We start from the raw sequence: 15,749 nt of genomic DNA on the forward strand, positions 1-15,749 counted from the left end.
ACCCTTACCCTTAATGGCTGTTGTCTGTTAAGTTGACTTTAATTGAAATGGAGGCATAACATGTCCTAGAAAAATAAAAATTTACGATACAAACTAAACAAAAGGGACCAGGGTTGCCCCAGGGGACAGGGAAATCTTTGGTCTGGGGCTGGATCCTGGGGCTCAAGTCCAGGGAAGCAGGGGAAGGGCCCTGTGCACCCATCAGACCCTCCTAAGCAGCAAGGGCTGTCTCTGAGGCACCCTGGTCTCCCACTCCTGTGACTCCAGGAAGCTCTGGGAACACTGAGTGTCAGTGGGGCTATTAATAGTGTTATGAGGAGGGCGCCGGCTGGAAATCAGCCAGCTGGCAGGGCCTGCTACACTAGTAGCAGGTAGAGGAGGGCAAAGCCCAAGTCTGGACCCCTAATGGCCCTACACATTGGGCAGACAGAGCAAGGAGAGGGTTTAACAAGAGATCTCCTTTCAGGAGAGAGGCAGTGCCCTGACTGTGCTGCTCCCTCTGGCTCCTCCAGAGAGCAGCTTATCCAGGGTGGAGGGATGTAGTGTGGGACCTTCTGACAGCAGCCACTTTACTGATGGTTTCTCTTCCTGCCCTGCCACCTTGAGCACCATTGTCAGGAGAGGCGGTAAGTCCAGACAGTCACAGTTCCAAGGGCTCCTCCACAGGTACTGACTGCAGCTGGGTCAGGACCTTGGCCTCAGCGTCTAGCCCCTCATCGACCTCAGTCCCTGCTGTGGCTCCCAGGAGCAGCCCCTGCGGGTCGGGGTCTGCCAGCCTCAGCACAGTGTGGGTGGCCTGTGTCCCCAGCCCCTCCACCCCTGTGCTCAGTTCGAGCCCTGCTGGCCAGACTGGCACAGCTGCAGGGGACAACACCAGACCCTCAGGCAGGGGTGCTGGGAAGCTGGGCAAGAGCCCAGTGGGGTCCGGAGAGAAAGGCAGGCTGGCGGAAGAGGTGACAGCAGGAGCAGGTGGCAGTGGCTGAGCAGAAATTGGCCCCAGAGTGTGACCCTCTGGGAGGGCAGGACTGGGAGCCACTGGGAGGGTTCCTTCGGGCACTGTGATGGCTGGCTCTTGCTTCAGGGGCAGGGCTAGGCCGGGGGTGGGTGGCAGGACCTGGGAGACAAGCATGCTGGTGGGAAAGGTGGCAGTGAGGATGATCTTGCCCTGCTGCACAGCTACCCCAGTGACGATGGGGCTGCCAGACACAGGGTTGGCCAGGAGGAAGTTTCCTGTGGAGAAAAGAGATGGAGTGGAAGATGCTGGGTGGTGGGCAGAGGTGTCAGTAGGCTTAACCCCAAGAGATGTGCTAGGGGCAAGAGATACCTGCTCCCCAAGCCCACTCAGGCCTAAAGAAAGCAGGAGGTACCTGGAGCAGTGGCCGAGGGAAGCTGCAGTGCACTCACTCCCACTCCAGAGTTTATCAGGTGAACATTGGCAGGTCCCGCTGTAGCTGCCACCTTCACAGGGCTGCCTGGCCCAGCTGCCAACAGCTGGAGTGGTCCCACAGCCTGAGGCAGGGTCACCACTTGGGAGGTGGGCACCACCTGGGGCAAGTTCAGCAGTGGGGAGGTGGGACTCAGGCCTGTTGGGTACCCAGAAGAGGGGGAGAGTGGTACAACCTGAGGAGCAGCCACGGCTGGCACAGCTCCTGGGGTCAGAGGGAAGGTGGAGGCAGGTGGGGGGCAAGGGACTACTTGAGGCAGGGTTCCTGGGACTTCCTCTCCACCTGTCCCAGGGGCAGCCCCCTGAACCCCTTTGGTCTCAGGGGCCTCAGATTGAGCATCCTCCAGCCGAACCTCTCCTGTTTGAGGGTGCAGGACCAGGGAAGTCTTGGCTTCACTGGCCCCCTGGGGGCTGGGCTGTGGTGGAGGGGCACCCCCTCCTCCTGTGAGTAGCAGGGGTCCCAGGCTGGAGGCCTCTCCTAGGGCCAAGCTGTTGATGATGACCGGGCTGCCGTTGAGGAGCACCGCTGGGGGGCTGCTGGCCGCCAGGAAGCTCCCATTCACTAGGATAGAGGAGGAGGCGGGGCACGTCGCAGGAGGGGTGGCCCCTGCCAGGAAGATGGGACTCTGGGTGGGGGCCTCGGCAGCCACGGAGGCCACACTCCTTTCCAGATCCTCTGGACTTCTGCTGGACTCATCCTCAGTGGTGGGGTTCCCATCCGACTCGCTGGCAGGAAAAAGGATTAAGTCATAGGCCTGAGGGCTTCATTGCCCTAGGGGCAGAGGCAAGCCAAGCTCCTGATAACTGTAGAGCCCTTCAAAGAACCCGCATGGACCCCAGGGCTTCCCCAAGCCCTGCTGGGGTTGACAGCACGGCGAGAATGCTAAGCTAGAGGGATGCTTTCCCTTCACCTTGGCCTGCAGCCGAGCACCCAGGCTGCCCCAAGTCCCCTGGGTCGGCAGGCGCGTGGCTGCAGAGTGAGGCAGCAGCCTTTACTCCAGTCCTTCCCCCAAGGGCGTCAGAGACCAGAGCTAGAGGCCTGGCGCTGGGGTGGGAGGGGAAGGGCTTGGTTACAGGGAAACCGGAGCCGGAGAAGGTTCACGTTTCACAACAAAGACAGGCGACAGACCATGCTGTTTGGGTTGGAGAGGGCGTGGGGGTGGGTATTAGTAATGGTCACCCAGAGGCCCCCAAAGCAGGTCCCTACCCAGGATGCCTTAGACAAAGGCCTCTTTCCCTTTGCCGCCCCTCCGGGGATCCTCCACTTTTCTGATTGACCCCCACCCCCGCCCACCCTCCCCGGCACTGTAGTCCCAACTTGGAAGCGGCGGCAAAAACTTCTGCCAGTGGGGAGGTGATGTCCAGAGAAGCCAGGGGGGTGCCACGCTCAGCCCGTGCCCTCGCCGAGGCCGAGGGCTGTGTGAAAGGTCACGCGCACGGACTCCAGCGGGCACCGAGGACGGAGGGCCGGTCCCCTCACCTTTTGCAGGGCGCTCCGCCGCCGGTCCCAGTACGGTCGCGCTGTCGCCGGTTCTTGAACCAGTTGCTGACCTGTGTAAGCGAGAGGCCGGTGAGCGTGGCCAGGCGGCGCTTCTCATCCGGCGTGGGATAGCGGTTGCCGCGGTAGCAGGCCTTGAGCGCCGCGCGCGAGCGCTCCTTGAAGCAGTAGACCGTCTCCTCGCCGTCCCAGATGGTCTTAGGCAGAGGAAACTTCTTGCGCAGCCGGTATTTGTCCACCGCGCCCAGCGCGCGGCCGCGGGCCCGCTCCGCCTCCTGGTAGCGCGCTCGCAGGTAGAGGTCCTGCAGGAAGGCGTGGTGGGCGGCGGGGAAAGGGCGACTCTCGAGGAGCCGGTAGAGCTCGGCGTATTCACCACGCTGGAAGGCCACTAGGGCCCGCGCGCGCAGCACCGGGTCGCTGCCACGTAGGCGCTCGGCCGGGGGCAGCGCGCCCAGGAAGCGGCTTAAGCGGCCGGCGTGGCCCGCCTGCAGCAGCGCTTCGCACACGCACGCCACCTGCTCGGGCGAGAAGCGGAGGCCCGTGGGCGCCTCGGTCTCCGGGAGAGACCCTGGGCCGCTGGGGGATCCAGAAGCAGCCGCCGCCGCCTCTCCCGCCCCGGCCGCTGCCGCCTCCCCCTCGGCCGCCTGCAGAGTCTGCAGAAGCTGGCGCGCTTCCTCCTCCTCCTCCTCGGTCGCCGCCGCCGCCTCGCCCCCGGCCGCCTGCCCCGCGCTGGGCTCGGCAGGCGAGGTAGCCATGTTTGGCAACTTTGGGAAGTTCCTCCCTCCTCTGCCGCCTCCCGCGGGCTTCCCCAGCCCCCTCTGCCGCCCAGCCCTCCTCGCCTTAACTCCCCCCCACCCCCGTCCCCTCGCGGTCTTTTGGCCCCTCCCGGCCCAAAGACTAGACCCAGCTCTGTACTCAGGTCCGTCCCTGTCCCGGTGTGTCCGCCCCCTCCCCGACTATCGGGATTCTTCGTTTTCCCTCCGCCTCCGGCCGCGCTTTCGGCCTCCCTCTGCGTGTGCCCCGGGCTCAGGGCCTCAGTTTCCCCATCAGAGCAACGGAGAAAGAAATGGGCCGTCCAGGAGGGTTAAGGGCGCGAAGCCGCAACGATCTCCCGGGTCCCTTGAAGGCCCCTCTCCTTCCCCATCTCCGCGCCGCGCTCCGCCCCTCGGAATTCCCGGCCCCGCGGACTGGGGGCGGATCTAGCTTGGAGGAGGGGCGGGGGAAACGCGCTAGAAAGTTTGCGGCAACTTTTCTGGAGGTTCGGTCCTACGAACGGATGCGCGTGGCTTGCGCAGGCGCAGTGAGATGACGGGCTCGCGGCCGGCCCAACCCCCTACTTTTCCAAGCTTGAGTTGCACAGCTGGGTCACAGCTGGGCGGGGGTGGGAGAGGCGGCGTCTCTGGTGGCTGGACGCCTAAACTCCGCCCTTCAGTCTGATCTGTGCTTTGCGTCCCGCTAGCTCCAGGACAAGCCATTGGTTATCTTTACTGGGCTCTCCATTGGCCTGCGGGGCAGCTTCCTTGGCACAACAGAGACAGGGCTCCGGGCTCAGGGCAGACCAGAAAGTAATTTATTCGCTGGGGTCGGGGGTGGGGTCGTAGGTGGGGACAGACAATAAATACCGAGGAATGTCGAGTCTCAGTGCATCCAAAACGTGGGTCCCGGAGTCTGTCAGTGAGTCAGAGGGCAAGGTCAATAAATACCCACACTGCCTTGGGGGGGGTGCAACTGTGGCTCCGATGGGAGTGTACGTGAGGAAGGGGTCTGTCCGAAGCCAAAGACTCCCGTAAGAGCGGGCAGTCTTGCTGATCTGTCACTGCGGGAATGGGACGTCCCTGGAGGGGTTCATGCGCAAGGATTTACGGTTTGTGACCGACGACTGGGAGCATGAAAAGTGAAGTCGGACGTGCTGCGTAGATCTAGTTTGCCCATCCGAGTCGGGCTGAGAAAGCGCGGTCGGCAAACGCCCGGGCAGCAGCTGCAGCGTGCTAGCCACCAGCCCTGTCCCGTTCCTCCCTCCCCGGCCGCCAGGTGGCGGGCCCGGATCACAGGCGCGGAGCTGGGGAACGACCCAGGCTCCCAGAAATGTGGATGGGCGACTGGGGTGGGGCGGGGTGGTGCGGATGAGCACGAGACACTCCGGGACGCTCCCGGGTCACCCGTCCTTCCAAGAGGGCCTAGATTAAAAAATGGCTTGGAGTTTTAGGGTTCAGGGGGCGAAGGTGGCTCCCGGGAAACACCAGACTGGGGTGAGATGGCCGGTAAAGGCCACCAACCCAGTACAGCCCAGTGTGGCGGCAGCAGCCAGAGCAGCGGCGAACAGGAGCAGGCAACGCGCCTCGGATAGGCCAGGCCTAGGGACCTGCGGGCAAGAGGGTTGGATTAGCACTGGCTCCTGAGAGCTGCCCAGCCTGTACCCATAGATGGGCCTCCGAGCGCATCCCTGGTCCCCACAGCCCACAGCTACAGTTGGTCTGCTTGCAAGCCTGAGCTCCCGTCGGAACTCGTCATTGGCTACTTGGCAGCGGCCTGTGTTGATTGGCCCGAATACCCTCCCCTCCCTGCGGTGGGCTGGCTCTACAGAGGCACAGCAAAGCAGTGGGGACACTCAGTGGGCGGAGCAAGGCGGAGGCCGGAGGCAGCAGACGAGGGACGTACCCTGGCTGGGAGCAGCAGGTGACGGCGGTGCGTGGGGCCTGGCCCCACCAGCGGGCACTGGCCCAGAGCCACGGCCGGGGGGCTATCTAGCTGGAGAGAGAAGGGACAGGTGACCCGATCGGAGCCCAGCCCGGCCGCCCTCAGCAGCAGGGCCAGAGGCAGAACGGGAATCTAGGGAGTCTTGGGAAGGATTTGGCAAAAGGCCTGAAAGGAGGGACAGCTCGCAGAAGCAGGCTGAGTGAAGGGCATCTTCCTTCTGGAGCCCCCAAGGAGGGTGAGCCCTTAATATGGACGGGGAGACCGGCTTTGGTTAGCAGATCTAAGGGGCAGGGAGGAGAACGGGGTCTTACATGGGAAGGCAGATCCGTGGCCCTGGGACTGGGGACCCCCGTGACAGCTAGAAGTAGAAGAGAGAGGTGTATGGAGCGTGGAGGGAGGAAAAGGGCGGTGGTGCGGCGGCGTGCCCCAGCCTGGGCTCCTCCCCTACCCCAGGTGTCCACACACCCAGCGTGCCCCCAACTCCACCCAGCACCTGGGCTGGGGGTGGGTGAGGGACTCGCCTGCAGCTCCCGGGGCCTGCAGCATCTCCATCCGCTCCTGGAGCTGGCGAACGTGCGCCTCTAGGTCTCGGTTCCGGACCGTGGCCTCCTGTAGTTGGCTGCGGGCAAACAGCAGGGTGAGCAGGCCCTAGCTAGGGGTGAAGAGGCTGCCGAGGTAGCTGGCCTCCCCACCCAGCATCCTGACCCCGACCTGGAGAAGTTCTGGTTGGCCGTTCGGATGGCCTCCAGCTCACGGCTTAGGCTCTGCCGGGTAAGGACCTCTTCCTCCAGGGCTTCCTGCAGCTCCCGCAGCGTCACCACAGTCTCTGGCTCTGCCATAGGGGCAGCCACTGGGTCTGCCACGTCAGCCTGTAGGTGGGGATCCGGGTTGGGACCTGGGGTTGGCTCAGCGCCGCACCCACCCCACCCCACCCTACCCCATCTCCAGTACAGTCAACACAGGAGCTGAAGGACTGGAGTCGGAACTTGAGCATGTGCCGTCCCTCCCAGCTCCGCAGTGCTTCAGACAAACCTGGCTTTACCCACAAGCCTCCCCAGTTTGTGTCTTGTCGCTCTCTGTAACTCCACCTCTTTCCAGTGCCACCCACCCACGGGTAGCTTTTAAGAAACCAGCATCTCACTGGGGGTCTCTAACCTTGTTCCCAGACTGACCATAAGGACCTCTGTGTGACTCTTCCAGGTGGTCGGCAGCCCCTCCCCTCCAGCCCTGGTTGGTGTTGCTTTCTGACTCCACCCACATGTCAGGAGAGCATCTATGTCTGAGCTATATATTCCCTAATTGTCCTTTTTGTTTTTTGTTCCAAGACGGTCTCATTACATAGCTTAAGCAAGCCTGAAGCTTGGGATCCTTCTGCCTTTGCCTCCTGAGTAGCTGGGATTACAGGATGTGCTGTGGGGCCAGCTGGGAGCAGTCTCTTACTGGAGCGGCAGCTGGCACTGCAGGACACCCACCCAGGAGGCTCCGGCCTCCTCTCCTGTCTACTCACCACTTGATCCGGTGTGGACACTGGGGGCTCCAAGTCCAGCACTTGCAAGTCTGACTCGGGCAACTGCAGGGCCTCCAGTTCCATAGGGGTGGGGTCTGGGACCTGACTGTCTCTGGGAAGAGGAAGAGAGACAAACAGGGATCTGGGACTCTCTAGCCTGTGGGCACCAGGCAGGGTTCCTGAGACCCCATGGCTTAAGGAGGAGCGGGACAGAAACAAGAGAGCAGACTGCCAGGGCTTCAGCCCTGTGGCTGCCTTGTGGGCTGGCTGGGTGTAAGTATGGCTCTACAGAGGGCGGGCTGGGTTCCAGCCTGTTCTAATGAACATGGGATGGGGCTTGCAGATCAGGAATAAGCTGTCCAGGAATAACTGTGCAGGCCAGGGACAGGCCTAATGGTGGCACTTTGCAAATGTCCTCTAATGTTCCCTGCTTCCCAGGTTACCCTTGAGAAGTGTTTATTTCATTATTATTGTGTGGTCATGGGGATTAATCCCAGGACCTCATAAATGCTAGGTAGATTCTTTTTGTTGCTGAGACAGGGTTTCTCTGTGTAGCTCTAGTTGTCCTGGAAGTTACTCTGTAGACCAGGCTCGAACTCAAGAGATCTGCCTGCCTCTGCCTTTTGAGTGCTAGAATAAAAGATGTGTGCCTAGGTAGGCTTTTTTTTTTTTTTTTTTTTTTGAGACGAGAGCTCATGCAACTCAGGCTGCTCTGGAACTTGCTGTAGCCAATGATGACTATAAACTTTTGGTCTCCCGGTGCTGGGATTACAGGTGTGAGCCACCATGCACACTTTATATAGTGCTGAGGATTACTAACTTAGCACTCTAACAGCTACGCTACAGTTCCAGCCCCAATGCTCTCTTGTTCTAAGCCATGCACTAGCCCAGGAAGCACTGTCTGATTTGAATAATTGTTTTGTTTTTTTCTTTCTCTGAGACCAAGGTCTCACTATATCCTAGGCTTGCCTTGAACTTGTGATCTTCCTACCTCCACTCCCCCAGTATTGGGACTGCCTCACCAATAATGATTTTTTTTTTTTTTTTTTTTGAGACAAGGTTTCTCTGTGTACCCTGGCAGTCCTGGAACTCACTGTGTAGACCAGGCTGGCCTCAAGTTCAAGAGACATCCTCCTGCCTCTGTCTCCCAAGTGCTAGAATTAAAGGCTTGCACCACCACCTCCTGGCTATGAATTTATTTGTTTTTGGTGTTTTGAAGAAAGCCATCACTCTGTAGCCCAGGCTGGCCTCAAATTTGCAGTGACCCTCCAGCCTCAGTCTCACTGGTGGGGTGGCAGGGTGTGCCAACCTGCCTGGCAACATCAGGTGTTGTTATCTCTTGTTTCTTAGCCTCTTGTAGGCCAGGCTAGCTTTAGACTCACTGGATAGCCCAGGATGGTCCTGAACTTCTAATCATCCTGCCTTGACCTTCTAAGTGCTGGGATTCTAGGCTTGTGCCACTACAGCCAGCATAATCAATGTTTTTAAAAGGTCTTATTGACTAGGCATGGTAGCACATGCCCATAATCACAGCATTCCAAGGCCCGTTTAGACTATATTAACAAGATCAGGCCTCAGAAAACAAGAAAAAAAAAAAAACTTTAAAAAGCTTAAAAGTTGTTCTATTGTTATGTGCTCCAATGAGTCTGTGTTCTTAAATTGTCAAACTAGGCATGGTGGTAATTCCAGCACTCTGAGGGCAGAGGCAGGCAGCTCCTGTGAGTTTGAGGCCAGCCTGGTCTACAAAGCAAGTCCAGATAGCCAAGGCTACACAAACACTGTCTCAACAAAACAAAAACAAATTAAAATTAAATAAAATTGTCTTCTAAGATCCTGGGTACTACGACACGTCCTAGAAACATAGAAGTCAGCAGTTGGAAGATTCCGGAAGCCAAGTTTAAGATTCTTGGGTTGTACAGCCGAAGTGAAATGCTGAAGTACACAGCCAGAGGCACCTAATAGAGAGACCCAGTCTCAAAAAAGCAAAACAACAACAGAGTACATATGTGTTCCTAGAGCCATCAGAGAAGAGGGAGCCTTGACTTAGAAAATGCCTCAACAGGCAGAATTGAAGACCAGCCTAGTCTAAGTCGCAAGTTCTAGAACAGCCAGAGAGCTACACAGCGATGCCCTGTCTCAGAGAGAGAGAGAGGATCAGCCTATAGGCAAGAAGCCTATAGGGCATTTTTTAAATTATTGATGGGGAGAGCCAAGCTCATTGTGGGTGAGGCTATCCCTGGGCTCATGGTCCTGGGTTCCTGGGTTCTATTAAGAATGCAGGCTGGAAAAAAAAAAAAGAATGCAGGCTGAGCTAGCCGTGGGGAGCAGGCCAGTAAGTGGCACCCCTCGTGGCCTCTGCATCAGCTCCTGCTCCAGGTTCCTGAAGGTTCCTGTCCTGACTCCTTCAATGATGGCTCAGATGTGGAAGTGTAAGCCAAACAAACACTTTCCTCCCTGACTTGCTTTTGGTCACAGTTCATCACAGCAGCAGAAACCTTGACTTGAATAGTTCCTAAGAATTCTTGGTTCCAAGACTGCTCCTTGAGTTGACTGCTGAGGTGAGCCTGCACACACAGAGGCCCCAAGCAGCAGGCAGGCATGCTTACCTGAAGGCCATGCAAGAGTAGGAGTAACCCACAAAAGGCAGGTGGACCCCGAGCGGCATGTCTTCCTGCATGTCCGACAGTGTCTCCTGTGGAAGAGGCACAGGGCTGTGGCCAGCACTTGTCAGAGACGGCCCCTCACCCCTTTATGATCGTGGTGTAACTAAACAAACCCCATGAACTAAGGTATCCCCTCCATCATTTTCTCGTGTTGTAACTTCCTGTTGGGGTTCTACCCACACTTTTCTCTGCTGTGAGTGAGCCAAGGCAGGACCTAGAACTTGTTAAGTGCTGAGAGAGTGCTAGCCTGAGAAAAGGTCTCCTGGCATCCTTTGGGGCCTCAGCTCAGTCTCCTCCAGGAAGCCCTCCAGCACCTTCCAGGTTGGGTCAAGAGCCCAGCTCCCTGCACCTGCATTGCTAGTCTTGCTAACAATGAGGACTCTCATGTCTTGGGGACTGGCTACGCAGCACACCTGAGTGGGCACATGGCAGTGCTCTAGGAAAATCATTTGGGACCCCGGAAGGCCATCACCCGTTTTTATTTTTAAGGGAGGTCCTGACTGGCCTGGGACTCACTATGTGGACCACGTTAGCCTCGACTCACCAGAGCTCCAGCTGCCTCTGCCTCTGAGGGGTACACCATCACACCTGGCCAGTCACCCCACTTTTATGGAGAGGGCTAAAGAGATTCCCTCAATCGACCAGGAGCCGCAGGTACGGAGCCGCAGGTACGTACCCCGCCCCCGCTCACCATGGCAGTGAGCCAATCCTCCACCACATCGAAGTTGCATGTGTCCGTGGCACCCTCGAAGTCTGGTGTAAAGGGGGGCACACTGTCTCGGAGACCCTCCCAGTCAACGCCAAAGAAGAACGGATGCTTCTGGAAATCAGCTGCCCCACCTCGGCCTAGCCTGATCTCAGCAGGGCACAGCAGCCCCCGAATGAGGTCCTGAGCTTCCTCAGGGACCCCTGTGTCTGCCAGTGGCAGAGACAAGTGTTCCTGTTCAGAAACAACAGAGGAAAGCAAGAGTCAGCCTGCGCTGAGGAGCGGGTGGTGTTAAGAGCACTGGCTGCTCTTGCAAAGAAATAAAGGTTCTGTTTCTCAGCACCCACATGATGGCACCAAACAACCTATGACTCCAGTTCCAGGGGGATCCCACGTCCTCTGACCTTGTGGGCACTCACAAAGTGCACAGACATATTGCCGGGAAACACTTATAAGTAAATATCTTCATGAAAAGAGTCGTTCTTGGAACATGCGCACCAAGTCAGACACCCTGTGTGGCACCCAGGCTCACCTTGTAATGCACAATCTTGGCATATGTCTCGGCCGTGGAGTCTGCGTAGAAGGGTGTCTGCCCATAGAACATTTCATAGGCGAACACGCCCAGTGCCCACCAGTCACACTCCGGTCCGTAGCTGCCTGCCCCAGGCCCTCCGCCCACAGCCTGCAGAATCTCAGGAGACAGGTAGTCCGGGGTACCCACAGCCACCAGCGACCTCACCTGTGCCAACCAGACCCGGATGCTTTAGACCCTTTCCCTGACTGTCCAGGCTGGTGCACAGAACACCCCCACCAAGCTCCTCTTGCTCTTCAACCCAACCCTGGCCCGTACACCTTCTGGCCCTTCACTGGTGGGGAGGGCTTTGCCAGGCCCTTCCTACCGTCCCGTCCGGCTGCAGTCTGAGGCAGGAGCCGAAGTCCGCCAGGCGGATGTGCCCACATCGGTCCAGAAGAATGTTATCTGGTTTGATGTCCCTGTGCGTAAGGAGAAGAGGGGAAGCAAGCTTGAAAGACTTCCCTCCTGGCCCCACCAGGCTACGGGTGGTCTGGTTCCACCCCAGGGGGAATTCTACATCTCTAGACCCGTGATCCTGCCCCCAAGGGATCCGACCTTTAGGTACCCTTCCTTCCCACACAATCTCTGCTAACCCTCCAAGGGCCCCGCCACGCCCACCTGTGCACGTAGCCCAGCCGGTGCACCGAGTCTATGGCCATGACAATCTCGGCCAGGTAGAAGCGCGCCATCTCGGCGGGGATCCGCTCCCCAAACTTGCTCAGCAGCGTTAGCAGGTCCCCGCCCACGTAGTATTCCATGACCAGGTACTGGGAGCGGGTGTGTCACAGGGGTCGATTGCCCCCAAGACTCCCAGAGACACCCCATCCCAAAGCAGAGTTCCCTCACCCAGTGAGAGAGCACCCCAGAGATCTGAAGGCCAAACCAGACATTCCCTCCTATCTCAAGGAAGGTCCTGAGAGGACGACCTGAGACACACTACTACCCATCCCCAGCCTACAGCTGCTTTCCCTTCTCCAGCCCCCTCTATTTGAGACAGTGTGTCTGTCCCCCCTTCCCAGTCACCCAGATCTGGAGCTCACCAGGTAGTTCTCATCCTGGAAGGCGAAGTGCAGTTGCGTGATCCAGCGCCGGTCCCCTTTCACCAACACATCTCTCTCTTCCCGGAAGCATGACACCTGTGACGTAGGAGAGAAGCTGCAGGAGGTGAGCCGAAGAAACAAGGGCTTGTCCCCCAGCCCTGGCCCTCACCTCGCCTCTCTTCAACATGTCCCATTTATTCATAATCTTCATGGCATACACTTGGCCCGTCTGCTTCATCTTCACCACTGCTACCTACAGGCAGAACCAGGATGACAGGTGGCAGGAAAAAAAGCAAGGCGCACCTAGACGGAGTTTTGCCCTTGTCTATACCCAGCCTTGGCCACGGCCCCCACTCACACGAAGCCCTGCCTCCATACCATCCAGCCTTAAGTTCAAGCTCATTCATCCATTTTTAAGACTCTGTCCTGGCTGGTATGCCCCACCCATCTCAAGTAAAGCTCCGTTCCCAGGTCACTCAGGACTCACCTCACTGAACGCCCCGCGCCCAATCACCTTCAGAATCTCAAAGTCATCCCTCTGCAATCGGACCTCCTTAAGCCTTGCTGCAATGGGCTCCACTAGGGGGGGAACCAAAGGTTACCAGAATACTAGAGGCAAGAGGGGTGCCCTCAGTCTCCTCTTCCCACTGCCCCTTAAGCTATCTTTAAGATTCCTGCTTTCAAAACCTCTGTGATGTTTGGGGGATGCAGAGCTGCCTGTTTCCACAAGGCTGGAGGTGAAAAGGGAGGCAGGGGAGAAGATGGAGCATAAAGCCCTCCCCTCCCACAGGATGAGCAGGATGGTTAAGTCACTGGGCCCTGCAGCATCAGCCTGCAGCCCAGCCGTGTCTAGCACTGGAGCCTGGAGTTGCGGAAAGGCATTCTAGGTTTCCAAAGTGGGCAGGAGAGCCTTCTTACAGTCAAACCTCAAGAGCAGATGGTTCTCCCCTAAGGCAGCTCAGCAGGAAGGTCTGAAGGCTGGAGACTTGGGGGCAGTGGACAGAGGGAGGCCAGCTCTCCCTTAGGGAAGTAGTCAGGACTGGGAGTAGGGACGGAGGAGGGAGGAGTGAGGGGAAAAGGGGAGATGGTGGGTCGTGGAGAAGAAAGGGGTTAGGGAAAGTGGGCCTCCGGGAAGATGCAGCCAGGGCCAAGGCTGGGGGGGGGGGGTTGGGAGGAGAGAGCCAAGGCATTGAGCCCTTTTAAGGCAGCGGGAGCCCAGGCCCCCTCCCCCGCCCAGGCCTGGCAGGGGAGGGGCCCACAGGATGCTGCTCAAGCCTCAAAAGGACTGCTCCTTCCCTGAGGGCCAGACCCCTGTCCCCACCCCAGTTCTCAGTTTACCCTACCAGCCCAGCCCTATCTGCTGCCAAAGGGAGGTTAAGGGAATCTCTGAGGGCTAGAAAGGAGAAAAGGCTTCCATAAGTTTAGTGGCCTGGCCCATGGCCTCCACCTTTCCATCCGTGATATGGGGGAGGAGGGGAGCATGAGCTGGGGTCACAGACATGGACATACAGGCGAAGGACCAAGAGCAAGACCCTTAATGACAGGCATAGCATGACAATCCAGGCTGTTATTTGTGAAGAAGCTGGGGTGAGCCTGAGCTTAGGCTGGAAGCGGGGCAGGGACAGATAAGGCTCCAGGCCTACCCAACTAGGCCTGAGAAGACCTTCGGGGAAGGGCATTTAAGTCAACAGAGAAATTAGGGGTCCTGAGTGAAGAGGGCCACGAAAGGAGGTGGGAAGCCAGAAGGGGTCACCAATCTGGCTCACACAGGCTGAGAGGGACCACGATGCGCGGGGTCGGCATACTCAGAAGCTGAAGTTGTTCCTTTCTCCTTAATTTGGGGGATGGAAGGGGTGCTGCGTGGCGCCTGTCTGCCAGGCTGTTTCTCCCCCTGAGCCTCTGTGAGTCACTGTACCCTCATAGTTCCTGGACACCTGTCAGGGCAGCTGGGGAGGCAGACAGACGCCAGACACCTGCCTGCAGGCCCCACCCTAGCAGCTGTCCCTCCCCACACTCTGGGAAACTAAGGAGGGCCATAGAGCCCATTTCTGGGGTCGAGGGTCCTAGAAGAGAAAGCTGCCAGGCCTCAGTGAGGGATGGCAGGAAGCTGCGCCCACCCCAGCCTGCACAGGCTGAGTCACAAGTGGCCTGCACTGACCCTAGTCTGCCCCAGCAGGGGAGCTTGGACTTCAGGCCTGACCTCTGCTTGGCCCCCTTACAAGAAGACCTCTCTAGGTCTCCTGCCCTCCACAGCCAACTCTTGCCCTGTAGACCTCCTGCTGCCTTGCACCCCACCCCAGGTCCCCTGCCCATACTCACCCCACTGCAAGAAGTCGGCCACATACTTGTCCTGGGCTAGGTGGGAGGCGCCCAGCTCCTGGTGGACGCCCAGGAGAAGGTCGAGCAGGGGCTCCAGCCCCAGGAAGCCGGGGTCCAGCACCAGCTGCTGGAGCTGCCTCAGCCGCACTTCGGCTGACATGTTGGGCAGGCAACACCATGGCCCCTCCCCGGGCCGTAGCTCGGGGTCTTCCCGTCACGGGGCCTGGCTGCCCCTGTCCAGGCCCCAGAACTCTGGCTGCATGTCTGCCTGTCCCTGACTATCCCCTGGGTCTCTCTGGCCAGTTCTATGGCTGAGGCCTCCTCCTCTTTTCCCCACCCCTTGGCCCAGCCCACCCCACCCCCCACCTCCCAGCTTTAACCCCTCCCAAGCCAATACCCCAATCTCTTCTTCCAGGGCCCCTCAAAACTCTTCAGTGCCCAATGTCAAGGGAAAGAGCGATACTCCAGAGACACCCCAAAAGCCCCTGCCCACCCAAAAAAGGCAGAGCACAGGAGTTACAGGTGTGCCATGTCAGTGCCCAGAAAGGCCAGTAGGCTCAAAGCTGGGAGGGGTAGGGAAAGAGGTTGATGCCTGGGCCCACAGGGAAAGGGGGGCAGAAGCCAGGGGTAACTTCTTCGTGACTCAGCAATGGATTCCAACTTTGGGACAGTTAAATTTAGTCCCTGTGTCTGCTGTATTACATCCCCCCCCCTCTTTTTGGCAGGAGGTAGAAGGGAGATCAGGAGGGAACTTGCTCAGTCGCCAAGACCAGGGGTGACCTGCTGGCCCAAGCCTGGAGGAGGCAAGTGGTGGAGCCAGGCCCTCCCCAAGCAAGAGAGACCCCAAAATAGCTCCTTGGCCACAGGCCGGGGCAGCCACATTCCTGCCTGGGCTAGGATTAGAGAGAAACATTTTGGGGGTTGGGGCGGAGCTGCAGGGACAGCCAGCCAGGAGACATGTTCTTTCTAGGGTGGCCAGTTCTCTGGGGAGGAAATCATGGCCTCCAGCTAATACTAGATGGCCAATCATAAAAGGGCCAGGGGCATGAGGCTGCAATGGCATGGCCTGAGGAGGCAGTGCTGATCAACTCCCAGCACCTCCCCTCCTCCCAGGAGAGCACGCTTGGGCTTGGCTAATCCTAATGCTTAAAACAAGTTTCAAACACCTCCAAGGACCTAGCAGGAAGGCCGCCTCAGCCTCTTGCCTCTGGACTCTTCTTCCAGAGGGGTGTGCTCAGAGCTAGGGCGAAGGGAGGCAGGCTGGATCAGACTTGCTTTGGTCAGTACACAGGCCCCTCCCC

General features: G+C 58.6%; 2 protein-coding genes across 9 annotated transcripts; both read right to left on the bottom strand.

The window, feature by feature from the left end:
• Positions 1–20: 20 nt before the first annotated feature.
• Six5 (SIX homeobox 5) lies at positions 21–4,134 on the bottom strand. Its single transcript, XM_021642210.2, has 3 exons — positions 2,925–4,134; positions 1,368–2,170; positions 21–1,230 (listed from the first exon to the last, which is right to left on the bottom strand). Exons 1-3 carry the CDS (start codon positions 3,695–3,697, stop codon positions 641–643), a joined length of 2,166 nt encoding a protein of 721 aa, XP_021497885.1. The 5' UTR covers positions 3,698–4,134; the 3' UTR covers positions 21–640.
• A 356-nt stretch (positions 4,135–4,490) lies between these two features.
• Dmpk (DM1 protein kinase) lies at positions 4,491–14,776 on the bottom strand. 8 transcript variants are annotated; one of them, XM_021642166.2, is made up of 15 exons: positions 14,449–14,776; positions 12,617–12,708; positions 12,299–12,382; positions 12,130–12,225; positions 11,708–11,856; positions 11,415–11,508; positions 11,048–11,254; positions 10,501–10,749; positions 9,753–9,838; positions 7,147–7,258; positions 6,351–6,508; positions 6,161–6,258; positions 5,951–5,997; positions 5,601–5,686; positions 4,491–5,304 (listed from the first exon to the last, which is right to left on the bottom strand). In XM_021642166.2, exons 1-15 carry the CDS (start codon positions 14,606–14,608, stop codon positions 5,145–5,147), a joined length of 1,878 nt encoding a protein of 625 aa, XP_021497841.1. In that variant the 5' UTR covers positions 14,609–14,776; the 3' UTR covers positions 4,491–5,144. The 8 variants fall into 8 exon arrangements, with proteins under 8 accessions (XP_021497841.1, XP_021497843.1, XP_021497839.1 ...); XM_021642168.2 differs by having other exon boundaries at positions 5,601–5,690; XM_021642164.2 differs by having other exon boundaries at positions 10,486–10,749.
• Positions 14,777–15,749: the final 973 nt, after the last annotated feature.

This window comes from Meriones unguiculatus, chromosome 1 (genome assembly GCF_030254825.1).
Source record: "Meriones unguiculatus strain TT.TT164.6M chromosome 1, Bangor_MerUng_6.1, whole genome shotgun sequence".
In the NCBI taxonomy this organism is placed as follows: Eukaryota; Metazoa; Chordata; class Mammalia; order Rodentia; family Muridae; genus Meriones; species Meriones unguiculatus.